Source organism: Oryzias melastigma, linkage group LG13, assembly GCF_002922805.2.
Source record: "Oryzias melastigma strain HK-1 linkage group LG13, ASM292280v2, whole genome shotgun sequence".
In the NCBI taxonomy this organism is placed as follows: Eukaryota; Metazoa; Chordata; class Actinopteri; order Beloniformes; family Adrianichthyidae; genus Oryzias; species Oryzias melastigma.
This window is the reverse complement of record NC_050524.1, coordinates 8971871-8989046: the sequence shown is the minus strand read 5'-3', so window position 1 is coordinate 8989046 and position 17176 is coordinate 8971871. Positions and strand designations below refer to the sequence as shown.

Sequence of the window (17176 nt, the reverse complement as noted above, 5' to 3'; positions counted from 1 at the left end):
TCATCTCTTTGAAAGCACTTTATTGGAGAACGTCTGTAAAATAGATGCAATCATTTTCAACACTTGATCCAAATGATGCAACTGGCTGACAAAACAATTGTTACACTAAAAGATGCCTTACAGAGAGGACTGAAAACAATGTGAGAAAATATGAACGGATTTAAAGTCTTCTTGTTCCACTGTTCCTTGCAAAAGTTTGAAAAAGTTAATGCAAAACGTCCACTGGAGAAGTTACCATGCAGTGAACTTAAACATTCAAATATATATATATACACACACACACACATGTAGCACCATTGAAAGGCTTATTGATTGTTCTTATCAGTTACAGGCAGGACATTGTATTTATAGTCTGACACTTTGGGTGTGCAAGCACAACAACACCAGTTTCAACCAATGAGTTTGACGTCTGTCTCATCCTTCACAGGAGAGGTTTTCTCCTGCGTCCGTGCTCAGAACCAAGGCTCTTCTTCACCTGAAAGTAGAGGGATCATGAGTACAGGGTAGAAGGATTTAGTGTCCAACAGTGAAATATGTACGGTGTCAAAGCTTGGCATTCAAGCTCTGATCTCATCTCTTCCCACATCAAACAGCTGAAGAGATGATTTTGTGGACGGTGGGCCTCAAGACAGGCGTATAGCTGCAAAGGCAAAGCGAATGTCTGCATTCAAGAGAGGGTTGTAGCGACAAGCATGGCAAAATGAGTGAGTGATGACCCTACAGATGATTTTAGGGAACTTTTTACGATATACACCAATGCTCTTCCTTGCTGATAGTGAGATGCGAGCACCACAGCCACTCCTTGGTCTGAGTGGAAAATGTGAATGTGTTTGTGCTAGCTGTTCCCTGCAGCACAAGGACTGGAAAGAAAAAGAGTCTGTGGCCAAAAACAACCACCTAATGTCCTGCAACTTCAAACCATATTTGTTAGTGTTTGTTTAATTCTTAAAGAACACATTGTGGTTTTACCAAAGGTCACGTGGGGGCCACTGTCTCGACTACAATCCATATAAAACCCTGTTTCCACTATAGTTAGGAGGAAAACTGCAAAAGTTGAGTAAGTCACACTGTATGTCCTGGAAATGTTATTGCACAAAAACACAAGTCAAATATTTTTCCTATACTTAGGAATGTTCTATTCCGCCAGCTCCGAAGATTTTAGCACTCCTTGCTTAAAAACCACCATGAGTTAGTGCTTTCTTATTTTCCTCATCTAACTTTCAGCAAGGGAACAAACACATTTCTCAAGCAATTCCATTGATTGAAGCTACAGACATAAAGCAGAGCGAGGAACGTGCCACATAAACACAAATACACACTTGAAAAGACAGACAGTAACAGCTTCGTCGGTGTTATCTTTTATGGCAAAAACCAGTTACTGGATTCATTTACTTTTACCTAAACACTTCGAGGAGGAGTTCTTCTTGCTATAAAGGCAACATAGATGATTAAGTGATAATCTCTCTTGAGTTCAACAATTTTATAAAACATATTTTTGTTTTTAGTAGTTAGCTCACAAGAATACATTTTTGATTTAGCAAACCTCTGATAAAATATCAATATTATTTATTGTTGAGATACAAATCTTAACATAACGGGATTTTATTGATTTTAACTTCTACTCACATGCTTGATAAATGATCATTTTACAAATAAAGAAGCCCAAAACAGCTTAGACTTCTCGAAACTAGCTTAACTTAAAGACTCACTCCAATAAAAATCTAGTTTTTGTTTTTTTTTAAATGTTCTCGTAGCATTTATCTCACGATATATGAAAGAATTTAAGATTAAATCTGCATTTCTGAGTATTTCTTTATTCTTAATGTTGGACCAGGAGCAGACAAAACCCCGTGGTTTGAGAAAGGCAACTGTCGTGGTCAAACCAAAGTCTCCTTTCTCCGCTACAATTCTTAATCTTCAACTTGTAGACAAATAGATCCATTGACATCTTCATTTGGCTCAAATATGTAGGTCTGGATAGCTCCAGTTTTGCTAACTGTTTTTCTTTTTTTTGCAATGCTAATGTTAGCTTGTATTGTGAGAAGTTGTAAGCTAGCAGAGGAGAGTGTAAACAAAGGCATGCTGGGATATCGACGTAGGGTTGCTAGCAAGAAGCCCCTGATTTAGAGGATCTAGAATAGGAGCACAGCAAGAGACTTTGGTCCGATTATTGCAGTTACTGAGCTTTTTTAAGCCATGAGTTTTTATCTGATCCAGCACAGTTAGAATAAAGGAATCCTCAGGAATGCAGTCTTAAACTTAAAATATTTCCTAAACACTAAAAATTCTACAAGAACATGTTCAAAAGATTTTTATTGGAGTGGATTTTTAAATACACATTATTGCTCCCTCAGTCCTACGTACTTTTTCGCTTGATGTTTGTAGAGCCACGGTTAGAGGCGCTTTGGCGACCTGGAGACACCATAGCCAAAAGTTCATAAGAAAACAAAATGTACGAACAAAACAGTCAAAATACAAAACCGACTTACTTTGGACAATTTTGGTCATCCTGCCGAAGCTGGGAGAACCTTCAACAACCCTAGTAATGGTTTCGGTATCCCCTTCAATGGTAATTTTTTTGAACTTGGGCCTTTCAATATATCTCGTTCTTGTTACTCCAGGAACTGTAGCAGCACAGAAAAATTCATAGAATTAACAAATAAAAAAACATTTTTTTTAACAACAAGACAGAACATTTTAATGTTTATTGATATGAACTATAAAAAAGGAAAAATCTAAAGTATATATATCGCGATATATCGATATTGGGATATATCGCAATATTTAGTACTGAGATTGATTCATGATGGGTTCTCAGCAAGTATTGATCTTCTATTTTTGCTTGAAGAGGCTGTAAAACTTTATATTTGTCATCCTTTGGGGAGACATTCCTTCAGAGGTAGATAAGAGGCGTGTATTGTCAAAACTGGCTGTCCTGAGCACCAATGTCCCTGACAGCTACTTGAATTATTTAATTTTTCTTCTTTTGTTTACTACTATTTTGCACTAAGTAGTGCTACTGCTGTTCATGTTTACTATTATTAACACTGAATTTTACAGATAATTCCTATTTGATTGGTGTCAATGCTTGTCGAAGGCATAGTATTACTAATTTCAGCAATGTTGCACAAATGTGTCTATTATTTGTCTATTATTTTTTTAACAATTATCGCAGTATCGCATGAGCCATGTATCGCGTATCAAATCGTATCGTGAGATGCCAAGTAATTCCTACATCTAATCTAAAGTAATCTAAGTAAGCATTGAAACTAAATACGGATGGCACAGTGTAATCATGATTACCTTCCTCGATGACACGTCTCACAATCGTCTCTAAAAAAATTAAAACATTACTTGTAAAGATCAACATCATAGTTTCCTTTACATAAATAAAAAAACTCTAAATTGTAGTTTTATAAAAAATGTGACTTACTCATAAAGGTAAGTGGTATTTCTTGATATTTGAAACCTGCAATGTACTGTAAAAAACAAACAATAATTTGTTAAAGCAGATGCAAGGCAAAGGTTTGCATGAGTTTGAATCTTGGAGTTCATGCCAAAGTACACCATCAATCTTTTATACTACGACAGTTACATTCAGTTTGGGCACCTCGAGAGGCATTGAACAAAGCCCTCACCTTTACTTGCATGTAGGAAACAAGTTTCTTCAGCACCACCAGCAGATCCTGGCTTCCCACAGGGATTTCTGGTAGTTAACCAAAGATTTTATTGGTATCCCATTAAAATGCAAAGCTTGACAGATTTATTAAAGGGAGTGATAGGACTGGAAGTCATACCTTCGGGGTACAGAATCTGGTCAACAAAGTGAACCACGCCGTTCGTGGCCATGACATCAGCTGCTGGGACTTTGACAGAATTTACTTGCACAGTGCTGTTTGCCTTAAGGAAGGAAAAAAAAAATGAAAAAAACCTGAAAATCAGATATACTGGTACTTGCCAAAAAACGGTAAATGCCTTCCTTACTTCCTGTGGCTATGAAAATTAAATTTATAAGACAAAAGTCACAATGCTTCAACAATTTTACATTTAAAAAGCCACTCTATGAAAAGTGTGATGCTATAAATCAACACATTCACATACCCAAGTCGTCACATATCGACCCAAGGTTACCATGTTATCTTAGTCACATGTTCTTTATTTGATCAAGTTGGAGACATTTTTTAACTGGTTATGTTGATATGTGTTCCTAAACTTGTCCACTTATTGCAATATTTGGTGTTCCTGAGCCCTCACTTCCTTTAAGTAGTGCAAAAAAAAGATATCAAAGCATTCAAATCTCTGTTGGCAAGACGTTGGTTGCCGCTACATTGGAAATCTTCTAAATGCCCATCTATTTCACAATGGTTAAATGATATGTTTAATTAAATAAGATATAATAAATACACAATAAGATGAAGCACATAAAAGTTTTACAATAAATGGAAATGTTTTAGTAACTACTTTCAAATTTGGAACTGTTATCCAATTGAGTTTATGCCTGTTGATCTATTTTAATATTAGTTTCATACCCATTGTTCCTTTTTTTTTTTCTTTCTTCTTTCTCAGATGGTTATGCTGAGATGGGACAGGGTGGGGTGGGGGGGTTATTCCATGTACCTTATTTGAGGTTTATTTTTTTTCTTTTAAAGTATGCAGACTTTTGTTTAGACAAAAATGGTAAAATCTCTAACAGTTGGGTAATTTATGAATATGTTAATAATATATATATATGTATATATTGACAATAACCAACAGACAGCACTTATAAAGCCCCATTTAAAGAGATAAACAGCCAAAAAAAAGTTGATTTAGGGTTTGGTTACCCTTTAACCATGTGTCAAAATGTGACGACATGGGAATGAGAATGTGTTGGGTTTTAACATGTTCTTGCTGCATTTTTCTCATAATGAACGACATATATAAAGAAAATTACTGCGTTTCTGTTTATTTCAAATCATGCTGAAACAAGAGCCGATGAAAAAAATGCCATCGGAGCTTGTAGTTGTAGTGTATTGTAGCTACAATAGGCAGACCGCTCCCTGCTGCGCTTTATTTTGCTGCATCCACTTGTAAACTCCTCGTCTGAGCTGGCATCTGATTCAAAATGAACGGCTAGAAAGCTCCGATATCTCTCGCCATTTTTGTTGCACCGCTAATGTTAGCTTTGACTTGTGAGGGTTGTGATGTGAAGTTACATCCACACCAACAGTCCCACCCTAACTCTGAGATGACTTTCCAGAGAACTCCTGCCGCTCTGCAGAAACTATGTCCTAAAAAATGACACCACTATCAGAATTAAAAGACCAGTGGGAAGGCTTTTAAAATAATTTTGACATTTTTAGATAAAATAAAAAGTCTCTGTCGTTATTTAAGACGTTTTTTTTTTGCAAGTGGCAGTAGGCAATTAGATATACAATTCTGGGTTGTGTGTGAAATGTTCATTATGTCTCATCTAAGCGTGAGCGGCTGTTCACAGGGGGGAGGAGACTTTAACATGCCCATTTCATAAGTTGCGTTATTAGTCTGAACCTTTTCAAACATTTAGATTTTCTGCTCCAACGTGATTCAGAAAAGCACTTTTAGATGTAAATTCTTTATGTATGTTCTCCATTATGAGGAAAATACTACAAAAACATGCTAAAAACCCCAAACAGACCATTTTTATTGGAGTGGGTCTTTAAAGAAAAGACACAAAACAATATTATTTTCCCCTAAAATGTTTTTTTTTTTTTTGTTCTGGGATGAGCACTTACGAAAATGAGTTTGAGCTTGCTGCCTTGCAGAGACTTCAGGAGGTTAGTCACCCCAAATTCCAGCCCCCCACCAATGAACACACCATTAGTGAAGTGGTACAACAGGATGGTTTTTAGGGCGTTCCCATTACCTGAAAACCAAAAGACATGATGTTAACCAACTGCATGGTTTTCAGGATGCTGCACAAGCATCTAAAACACAAGAATGGATTTACTCTTCAGCAAGTCCAGGTCTCTAGCGCTCAGGCCGGCAAACGCCTTATCGCTCGGGGCAAAGAGTGTGAAGCTCCCCTCCTGCCGCAGCACGTCCGTCAGCCCGGCGGCTTCCATCAGAGACAAAAAGATCCTGCAGCACAGAAAAGAAAACAGCAACTTGGCTGCCATAAAAACCACAAACGGCTTTCAAAGTGAACCGAATGCCCTTTTTCCCTCCCATCTGTGCCATGTGGGTTTAATAGAAAAATACAGAAAGATGTGGTTTAATGTTTTCTAAGCTTACTTAAAACTTCCATTTTGTTCCAGAATCTCAAACATTGTTTTGTCTGCAGGTTTCAGCAGAGTCTTCATGAGATGAAGGGCCCCATTGGCTCCTTCTTTGGATCCTCGGATCAGACAGGAATTCTCGATGCACACGGCCTGCAGCAGATGAAAGTTACAGCTAAGTCAGAGTTGGAACATCTTGTGTGATTTATCAAACGCAGTACATCCCATGTTGGTGAAAATGCAACAGCTCATGCACACAATGTGTGTTTTACAGCATGCAGGCAGCTGTAAATTCTAAAGCCCAGATTGTGAAAAGATGACGTACCGTACGGTAGACAAAGACCCTGAGAGTTTTTCCTCCAATGGTCTCCACCAGCTGGCCGTTGAACATTTTTCCCAGACTGATCTTTTTCTTCAAGATATGGTTCTCCAGGACACCCCTGAGGATCTCTTGATCTATAGACATGACCTCATCTGAAAAAGATTTGATTGCTTTCATTTACATTTGGTATTAAGAGCACTTGGAATCAGAATTTTGAACATTTTGCAGTTTTTGTGACTTTGGCATGACTCAAAAGCAGCTGCAGCACTCACACAAACTCAAACATTAATGAGGAATACTATAGACAGGACCCACTGAATATAAAACAAATTTTTTTAGTGTGAGTGCTTCACGGTTGTGTTGTAAGTGGAACACCTTCCAGATTAAAAATGTGTTCTCTGTATTTGACAGGGGGAGTGTTGAGCAGCAGTCACAGCTGTGCTCAGGAACCTTTTATGGTTATGGTAGAGCCTTGATGCTGAGTGCCAGGAGGGAGGCAATGGCTACCATTTTATTTAAACTACTTTGGCTGTGAACTCAAACCCACAATCTTCCAGGCTTGACGGCAAAGACTTCTTCACTAGGTCACAGAGCTGACAAAGACTGCAGTCTGCCCAGCTCTGTTTAGAAATGTATGTATTTTTGTTTATTTTTATAAATTGTAAGACTATGGTCATACTTACAGATGTCAAATAAGATCTACACACTTAAAGACCCAATGGAAATCATGTTGTTACTATTTTAAGGACATTTTTGTGGCATTTTCCTCATGATGGAGGACTTATATAAAGAAAATTTAACTTAAATCTGCATTTCTGAATATTTCTTGAGTCAAATCGTTGTAAATCGGGAACAGATGAATAAAAATGCAGTTGAAAAAAGCTTGTGGGTGTGATGTAGAAGCTGAAAATGGCAGGTCACAATCTTCCTATGCAGATATTTCTGGTTCCGGGTCACGAGCAGACGCGTGTCTCCAGCTCTCCTCAACTCTTCGGCTTTTAAAGTCTTTCAAAGTTTAATCACCGAGCTGCAGCAACAACTACCGCAACAAGGAGAGTTGAACATGGCACCAAAGAAAAATCTTGAAGCCGATCTGGCAGAGCTCAAAACCGCGTTAGCTGACATACAGGCTAAGCTAATCCCAGCAGTTCTCTCTGAAGCAAAATTGTCAGCCCTACTGGAGCTTCAAGCTAAGCTAACACCGCTGCTACAATTCGTGGAAGATTTCCGTCAAGAAAAGGCATGTAACGAACAACAAGATAATCACCAAGATCTCCTGGAGAGAAGGATGCATGACATGGATCAACAGGCACGGATGAATAATGTGATTCTCACGGGACTTCAACTACAACCCTGGGTGCGGCCTGGTGCTACCAGCGCTAGCGTGGATACTAACGGAGCTGTGACGGATGCTAACGTGACCGTGGAGAATCAAGTTGGAGTATTTCTTGCGTCTCAAGGGATTTCCTTGGACCTAAATACTGTTGAGGTCTGTCATCCGCTTCCTTGGAGAAAGAATATGGATATACCAGCGATCCTGATCAGGTTTATGAATCGAAAGCACAAGATAGTTCTGATAAAACAACGCAAACACCTGAAGGGGTCTACGGTGTATCTTAATGAACATTTAAGCAAATATTATGCTGATCTGACTAAGCACACGAGAATACTACGCAAAAAGAAACAGATCCACAGCACGTGGATTCTGAACTCCAGAATCTTTGTAAAACAACTCGGACCACCGGACCTTACGAAGCCTCTGGAAATAAAATCCATGAAAAACTTTGAGAACTGTGGGATTGCGCATGTCTGACCCTTTAATTCAAGCAAAATGTGAACTCAAAAAACCACTGAAGGTGAACTCTGACCCGATTCTGAGCTGCTGAGACCTTCACAGTCTCTCAGTCATAACAACGAAGAACGACTACGTGGCCTTAGACTTGTTCCTAAGCTGTGATGTAGCACTGTTCCTGCTCAAATTCCTGATCCTTTTCTTTTCATCTTATTATTTTTTGTTATTATGATCATTCTTTGATGAATACAATCTACACAAGTTGTATTTTTTTTTTAAATTAGAATATTTTGATTTTTTTCTCTCCATTAAGTAATGAAGATGATTTTTACTTATTACTTTTTCTATTTTTTACAATCATTCTTTGATTAATACAATCTGTACTCATTGTCTTTTTTTAATGAGAATATTTAGATTTTTACTGAATTAGCAAATAAAGATGATTTAATTATTACTTTTTGTATTAACATAATTCTTTGAATACAATCTGCACAAAGCATCTTTTTTTCAATGAGAATATTAAATTAGGGCTGCACGGTGGCGCAGTGGTTAGCGCTCTTGCCTCACAGCGACAAGGCCCCGGTTCGACTCCCGGCTGATTCAATATTCCTCGCCAAGGAATAGAAAAGGAGAGAAAAGGCAAAGGAAGAGGGGGCAGAAAATGGTCATTTTGAGAATTTTTCTTTTCTTTTTAATCAACGCCACTCCATATTGAACTTTTATTAAGTATTTGTGTTTATTTTGCTGTTTTTAGTAAAACCTGACTATTGATATAAACACTTCAAAGGGCCCCGTGTTATTGTTCGCCTGGGGCCCCCAAACTGCTAAGTCCGCCACTGCCCTGCCTTTTCTGCTGTTGATTACTGTATCAGGTGTGTTTAGTCTATGAAGAGCTTCAATGGCAGGTTAGTTGGAAAACATGTAAGACACTGGCCCTCGAGGCCTGGAATTGGACATTCCTGCTCTACATTAACAGAGGTGAATTTCTCAAGAACTTCTGATGCGCTGCTGAAACTATGTCCTAGAAACAACACAAGTTTTTAATCATAATTATAATTAAAAGACCACTGGAAAAACTTTTACAATAGATCGAAAGATGTTTGGAGTGGGACAATTTATCTTGACTTTCATGCGGTTTTAGAACAGTTGTAGACCAATTTAACAACAAAATTGAAAAGTTTTGTTTATTTCAGTGCTCCCTTCTGTGTTGTTTTTAAAATCTAATTAATGACAATAATTTTAATTTCCTTGATTTAACAATAAATGCTGTCACAGTGACTAAAATGTTGAACATTTTACAGAAAAAAAATTGTGTAAGTGCTATAAAGTCAGCTCGGAACATAAAACAAACAAAAAAAACATTTTCCATCAGTCTAGACAGCAACGGCAAAGAGTTACCACTCACATTCAGACATTCCTCCTGAATGGAAAACAGAGGCAACATGACATAATACTGTAAGCTTCATGTGACTCACCAGTGAACACATCATTGAGAGGAGCCAACAGAGTGTACTCAGCATCCGCCGCCATGTTGCCAGAAATGCCCAGCTCGGAAATCATGTCACCAAAATTTGACTGGGAACTTCCCAACAGTTCCATGACAACCTTAGCTTAAGAGAGGACAGGAATTCCAGAGTCCATTAAAAAGATCACAACATCAACTTTATGCTGAAGGAAACGGGAGGCTAACCAGAGTCTGGAAGGAGAACTTGGTCAATAAGATGAATGACACCGTTTTTGGTAACAATGTCTTTTTTCAGAACCATTTTGATTCCGTTCACCGTCAGGCTGTCGCCATCGCAGCCGATCTCGATGGTATTTCCCTCCAGGGTCTCATACGAGGTTCCAGCCATGATGGCCTCAGAGCACTGGACCGAGTCCAGGAGATGGAAATTCAGAAGAGCTGAAACAGGACACCTTCAGTTAGAGCACGGATCATATTCACAATAACATTCCTAAAGTCGTCGTGTTTTGAGGGATATTTCCAGCATAAGACTTATTATGTCCCGAAACCGGAAAACCCTTGAGATCCTTGTGGTCCGTCTCTGAAATGACTTGAGACTTTCTGTTTACTTTGGGCAGTAAGTTAAAGTAATCAAATAAAAATGTCAAGTTTTACAGTGTGCTTGGCAAGAGAGCTGCTTTTCCTCTATGTATAGTACATTGTATTTAATAATATTTTTTTTTTCTTGCTTGTGAATTTTTAAAGCCTATTTTGTGTTAAACGTTTACCCCAAAAAGCACAAAGAACTGTATGTTTAGCTTTGTTTTGCTTTGCTCTATGCCCTAATTTCCACCCAAACTACTAAAAAAAACTGTATAGTGCGGGAGTATCTAGTGCCCTGGATTTTAAATCCAATTCGGACACCATACTTAGTACTTTTCTTTCGTTTTGGTGAACGCCAGATATGACGTTACCGATTTACACATTGTGTAAATGGGCAAATACTCTGTAATCCTTTTGGTTCAGTTGTGAAGTATGTTCACACTGGCCTTGACAACAAGTGTTATAATTGTAATCTAACCGTGTCTACTTTTAATAAAAAGTCTATGTAAACGCACATGTTTGCGCATTTTAGAGCTTCTATGTTCAAATCTCTTGTGATCACGCATTGCTATTCCGGTGTTTAAGGGAATTTTCAGGCTCTATGTACAAAACGTGGAGCCACTGAACACGTGTGGAGCGTTAAACCAGTTAAATGTTGATCAATCGAAGACTCGGATCTGGTTGTGACACATGGGTAGCATCCTTTTTTATTTAAGTGCCACCCCTTTGAACATTGATCATAGAGGGGAAATTAAAAGTTGTACCTGGCCAGAACGATTCGACTCCAATCTTTCAAATATCAGAGCGAAGGAAAAAGCCCGATTTGCAAAATTTGCCTTACTTCAACATTTCGCACCAATCCTCTTCCAACTATAGGTACATGCACTAGCATGGAGTAGCAACGGTCCAGTGTGAACACCGTATGCTTAAAGTGCACATACTCATTGTGAACATAGCATTGGACCCAAGCTCATAATTGAGATAGACACATAGTCACATGGTCGGAGAGAAGTAGAATAACTATTGTAGTAATTTAGCCCATGCAAGTGGATGCCAGGTCTTAAGAGCTTATTTAGAAAAACAGAACCCAGGATCTTTTACCTTTGAGAACCTCCTTATCACTCTGAAGTCTCTCTAAGACACCACGGCCGAGCTTTTCAAAGGCGTCGTTGGTGGGGGCAAAAAGAGTGTAATGTCCTGGCTCACCCAGTTTCTCCAACAGTCCACTACTTTGGGCCAGGTCCTACAAAATGGTTTGATCAGCATAGTTTTATTTTCTTGAAATAAAGTAAAAAAAATCTGTCTTTACCTTGTGTGCATACTTACAAACAGAGTAGTCAAGTCATCGTTCACCTCAATGACATCCTGCATACTGTTACCAATAGCACTGATGACGCGGTCAATGACGTGCACCACCCCATTGGTGGCAATCTGGTTCCCATAGATGATTCTAGCACAGTTTACAGTCACCACCTGTAATGTCACATGACCTGTTTTTTTAGCATCTTTCAGTTTAGTGTGTAAAATATCAATATTAATCCTTCTACACTCACCCCATTGGGATAATGGTTAATGTGGAGACCAAGGTCATTGTACATAGAGGTGATGGTCATTCCATTCTTCAAATCTTTGGTCAGAAGACGCGTGTTGGCCATGTGATAATGCAGGGCATTGTACAGTTCAATGTTGACGTTGCTAACCAGCGCATTCCTCACATCCTGTTAGACGAGAACAAGAAAATGTTTAGATTTCAGAGGGTGGGAGAGAAGCCGGAATTTTCATTTAGAACCTCAGTCACCTCGTCCAGCAGCTCCCAGGCTTCATTGCTCGGAGCGAAGAAAGTGAAAGATCCAGTTCCCTCAATCTCAGGTCTCACTTTGGAAATGTCGGAATACTTCTGAGTGGACGAGGCCTTCACTATGCCCAGGCTTCCATAGATATGGTCGATTGGGGCAACTAGAGGACAGATTCATGTTTTAGATATCAGCATACCTTTTTTGAAGTTGAAAAAAAGTTTGAACAAATGGTGAGAAAAAACAAATCAACAGACTATGGTAAAAATGGTCTAAAAGTTGTACCTGCTGGACAACCACGAATGCCTTCCATCTTGATATAGCCTGGGCAGCACTCGTAAAGCACAGTTCTGCAAAAAGAGAGAGGAAATATTGTCTGCCAGATTGTTTTTTCTGGCTGCTTCATTTTTCAGTGGAACTGTCATATGAATTCATAGTTTTTCCAGATGATACTGATTATCCCAGTAGACAACATACACCAGTTTGAGCCAAAGCAAAGAGAATTGGGCCCTTGAGGTTTGTGCTACCATTACAGTAGTCATTTTTACTTTGAACTTTTCGAGTGAATCCCTTTTGGCTTTTTAAAAATGTATGTTTTAGATTTGTGTTTTGGAAAAAGTTATTTATTGTCCCCTTTCATAAATAAAATTCATGTTTTATGATACATATATTAAACAATAATTAAATGTAAAGTTGCTAGGTAACAAACACAATGGACAGTATTTTCTGTTGGGTTTTCCAGTCTTTTTAGCCTTAGTGGAGTTGTAAAAGTGAGCGCAGCTGCAAAGCATAAACACGTCTTGTGTAAATACAATGATTCATTTCAGAACCGCAAAGACTCCTTTATGCATACGCTAAACATGCGGCGATGTACATTTCACCCCTTGTAAATAGCAGGTATGCCACAATAAAAAAAAACAGCCCAGACGGAGCTAGAAAGTGTAAACAATACCACATGTTTGCGAAGTTCATTGGGTAAGATTTAATTGCCAGAGATCTTCTGATCTAGCTTTATGACTGGAGTAATAGAGGCAAATAAGATGAACTAATTAACCACTCGAAACAGTAATTTTCTGATGTTAACGTTCGCCTCCTAATGTAGATGGAACGTGGGACTGTAATTTAAGGAAAATCTTAATGTTGTAACAGTACTGACTATATGAGTATTTAAAAAGCCAACTAAAAGTGAATGTCTTCGATTGCTCAAAATCAAAAACCTGACAAGCAGAGAGTTTAATGAGACACGCGGCTGCTTGATTTATCAACTGCTGATGCGTCGGACAGGATCCAGACCACTGCTTCTTCTTACAGCTGTATTTATGTCAAGGTTAAATGAATATGCAAGTCCGGCCGAGTCAGCATAACCCACGTTGTGTTCCTTTCCCACTCCCCCATGATTGTTTTTGGCTGCAGAACTGGAAACTTTTGACTGTCGTGCTCTATTACAGGAATACTGTTCCACTGCGAATCTTGATAACTTTGTCATAAAGTATGATTCATGTAACTGATGTGGTTTTATATTAGCGTAGGATGTTCTGACTAAGCGGTTTGGAAGTTGAGCAGTAAAACGTTTTCTCTTACAACCAGTTCGGGACGTAGAGACAAATGTGCTGATGGACTGCAGAAAATTTGAGCTAGAAGATTTTGTCTTGAAGAAAATGGCTCTTTTGAGGTTATGGTCACAAATACAACAGCCACCGCATGATGGGGAGGCATCGGCAGAATCTTCAAGATTTCAAGCCATTGGCCATTTTTTTGGAAAATCATTGACGTGGTCATGATTACAGATGGTGGTTGTCAAGCTATATATCCCACGGCTACCGAGCAGCTGATGGCCGTGATACTTGATAGGGGCGGCTGCCGTCTGGAGACATTTAGACACCGTCCAGTCAGATTTCCTGACGATTCCGACTACCATCAACCTGTGACTGATCAGCTGTCGGCCAATTTGTAATGACATCATCATCGCCTATCACTGGACTGCCACTGCGCAACCTCCAAATGTGCCCAAGCGGCCATTAACTGCCGTCAACTTTAGAGAAAAATCGTCATGAAATTCTAACTTTCCTAAAACTATTGATGCCACCGTGTGATGTGTAAAAATGCAACTGCTGCCTCCCGTTCCCGATTACAAATGCCGCTGCATGACCACCCATTGAATTTGATGAAAAACTGAGTAAGAGCTGGTGGCTGAAAATAACTAGCCAGAATCTCCCCCACCACACCCCCACACACATTTGGTCAAAAAGTACTCTTGTTTTTGGTTAGTCTTTCGAAAACAAATAAAGCTGCAGCGCCACAATCTTTACCTAACTTTAAAAGTGCGAGAGGAAATCCCACTGCAGGCGTTCAGATCCTGCGGTCAGCCCTGTGCACCGCTGCAAATCTGCTTTGTTGGGTTCAAATTTTCGACGGACGACGGAGCTGAACCGCAGCAAATAAAGGGGAGATTAGCGTGAACGTATGTGAGTTTTGGGGTTTGCAAGGTTGGCAGTAGAGACTGTGGCTGCAGCCATCCAGTAGCTAATATGAGCCATCGGATGTAGCTAGACCGCTCCCGCATCGCACCTGAGCTGTAAAGCTAGCTGTGTGAGCCCGGAGTTACACATTTCCCACTGATTCCCTATGATGTTCCAAAACTCTACATATGCTTTTGGCCTCCAGGTGGCGCTGTTGGCATTTTCTTTGCCTGTATCTATGGGTGAAACAACCCCCAAATGAGTCAGCCAAGGAGTAGATAACTGCCCCGTGGCAGTTGAGTCAAAATTAGAATTGACACAAATTAGAGTTGTGATAATAAAGTCGCCTTATGGAAACACGCCATTTTTGAAAATGTTCCCATTTGTTGAAAAAAAGTATTTGTGCTGGGCGGAGATGGTTTTTAAACCATATCGAAATTGACATATTTCGCAAAACTGCAATGGAAACACATTATTTTGAATTAAATAAGTCACGCTAGCAGAGCTAGCCTCATAGTAGAAATCTGAATGTACTTGCTGTAAATCAAGTATTGTTCACATCCATCGCTGTGTTTTTGAATTACTTATTGCGTGAGTTGTGTTAATTTTTACATAATTATGATTGAAAAGAAACAGTGTCATTGCAAAATTTTATTTTTTCAACTTCTGTAGAATTTCGATAAAGTTTAGCATAATGGAGACGCAGTTAGTTATAGCTAAGCTAATAAAAAAACATATATATATTTCTTTTGTAATGGCTTTCCACTCTGTTTTCATTCCCCACCCTTTGAAATCCCTCTGTCCCCCTCCTGCCCCCACATATAAAATGTTCTAGCTCCGCCCCTGCATCTAAACAAACTCCTCACTTTTATTAAGAAACCCTCCATTTTGCTGCCAATGTTTCAGAATTAGCATAACTTTCTGAAGTCACAGCTGTGTGCCAAATGTACTTCAACTCAACCTGATAGCACACTTGGAAAAAGATCGGAACTTTGACAAAATATGAGTACAACACTTGAGAACATTTTTTTTGGGGGGGGGGGGCTGCTGGGCAAAACCTTTGACGTTTATACAAGAGTGCATGAGGGAACATCTGGAAAAAGGTTTTCTTTGAAAGGGTCGTCTGGGTCAGATTAGCTACTACAATCAGCAAAAACTTGCTACAGAAAATGATCCGAATGTTGTTTTTCATTAAGATAGGCTGTTTTAGATTTGTTGCCATTGAAGGTTCTGGGTAAAATTGCCATCAGTCTGTGTTTTATGAATGAAAAGCTGCTGATTGGATGGTAGTGGAGTGTGTCCAACATGAACAACAGAACCATTTTGAAAGCTGCAAGTGGTGCTGGGAGGCACAAAAGGAAAACTTCATTGTGGGTTTTTACTGCGTGCATATATATGAGGGCAAGAAAATGAAGTATACTTAAAACAGACATGGTTTGTACCCACTTCAAACTGAAAAGAGCTGAGCTGGCTGGAATAATAACCTTAAGAAAAAAGGCTTTTAAATATTAAACCTAACATGTTTCCATTCATAAATACAGTTCTGTGGCCACATTATATCCTGGAGTCAGCGGTTCACCACGGTGGCAAACAGCGACATAAAGGCTCCTCGCATTAAGACAACCCCATTCAACAGGATTGTCTTCAGCCATAAAGACTTTGGGGCGGGATCCAAAAATGTGTTTCTCATTTGACCCTAGCGATGTAAGTGAAAGTTAGATAACAGATGTCTCCCCCTCTGAGAGGATCCAAGTTTCCATCAAACTCTTGAAAGGAAGCAAAAGAGTTGCAGGAAGATGACAAATGTGAAGTTTTGAACTTTTTTTTGAGCTAACAAATGAATTAATTCAAGCAAAACTCACGCTTTCTTTCCACAGATGGCTCCATAGTGCCAATTGCGACAAGTGCTGAAATACTTCTTCTTGCTCCCCACAACTTGCTGGAGGGCACAGACATTGAGTCTAAAAAAAAAAAAAAAATGCAACAAATGAAGGAAGATAAGGCATTACTAATCAGATAAAGACAGTGAAAGCATCAGGCAAGTGTGAATAATTATTTGATCATCGCTGCAGCTGAAACTGTGTGGGAAAGTTTGGATTTTTTTCTACACTGAACCCTCAAAACAATCATTTTGCAAACCACTTTAATATAAAAAACAAAAAAAAAAAAAAAGAAATTTATCTCATTTAAGACAGACAGACAAAATGCAAAAAAAAAAAAACATCTTAAAACAGGCAAAAAATGATACAAATTTTAAACGGCTTACCCTTCTTTTTTTGCCCTGATGCGACTGTGGGAGAGAATTTTGTCATAAGCTGACGAGTCAGCAGAGTCAAAGGTATAGAGCACAAAGAGTGCAGCTGCAAAGAGGAGCTTCATCCTTGATTTCAGCAAGCCTTTCCAGTTCCAAAGTAATGAGAGCAGACTCCCAGCTGCACTTATATACCACACGTCTCACCCTCCACTCCAGGAGGAAGGGAGCGTTTCTTGCATGCAGAGACCACCCAGACACTTTCAAAGAGCAAGG

General features: G+C 39.1%; 1 protein-coding gene across 3 annotated transcripts; it reads right to left on the bottom strand.

Moving 5' to 3' along the window:
* Positions 1-3: 3 nt before the first annotated feature.
* postnb (periostin, osteoblast specific factor b) lies at positions 4-17176 on the bottom strand. Of its 3 annotated transcripts, XM_024277874.2 has the most exons (21): positions 16916-17176; positions 16512-16610; positions 12476-12540; positions 12196-12353; positions 11951-12115; positions 11724-11870; positions 11499-11640; positions 10041-10253; positions 9826-9960; positions 6562-6710; positions 6253-6389; positions 5969-6099; positions 5754-5884; positions 3798-3900; positions 3639-3706; positions 3434-3479; positions 3304-3333; positions 2490-2624; positions 2365-2412; positions 1399-1427; positions 4-475 (listed from the first exon to the last, which is right to left on the bottom strand). In XM_024277874.2, the coding sequence occupies exons 1-20, from the start codon at positions 17026-17028 to the stop codon at positions 1399-1401; spliced, it is 2244 nt and encodes a 747-aa protein (XP_024133642.1). In that variant the 5' UTR covers positions 17029-17176; the 3' UTR covers positions 4-475. The 3 variants fall into 3 exon arrangements, with proteins under 3 accessions (XP_024133642.1, XP_024133643.1, XP_024133644.1); XM_024277875.2 differs by lacking the exon at positions 1399-1427; XM_024277876.2 differs by lacking the exons at positions 1399-1427; positions 2365-2412.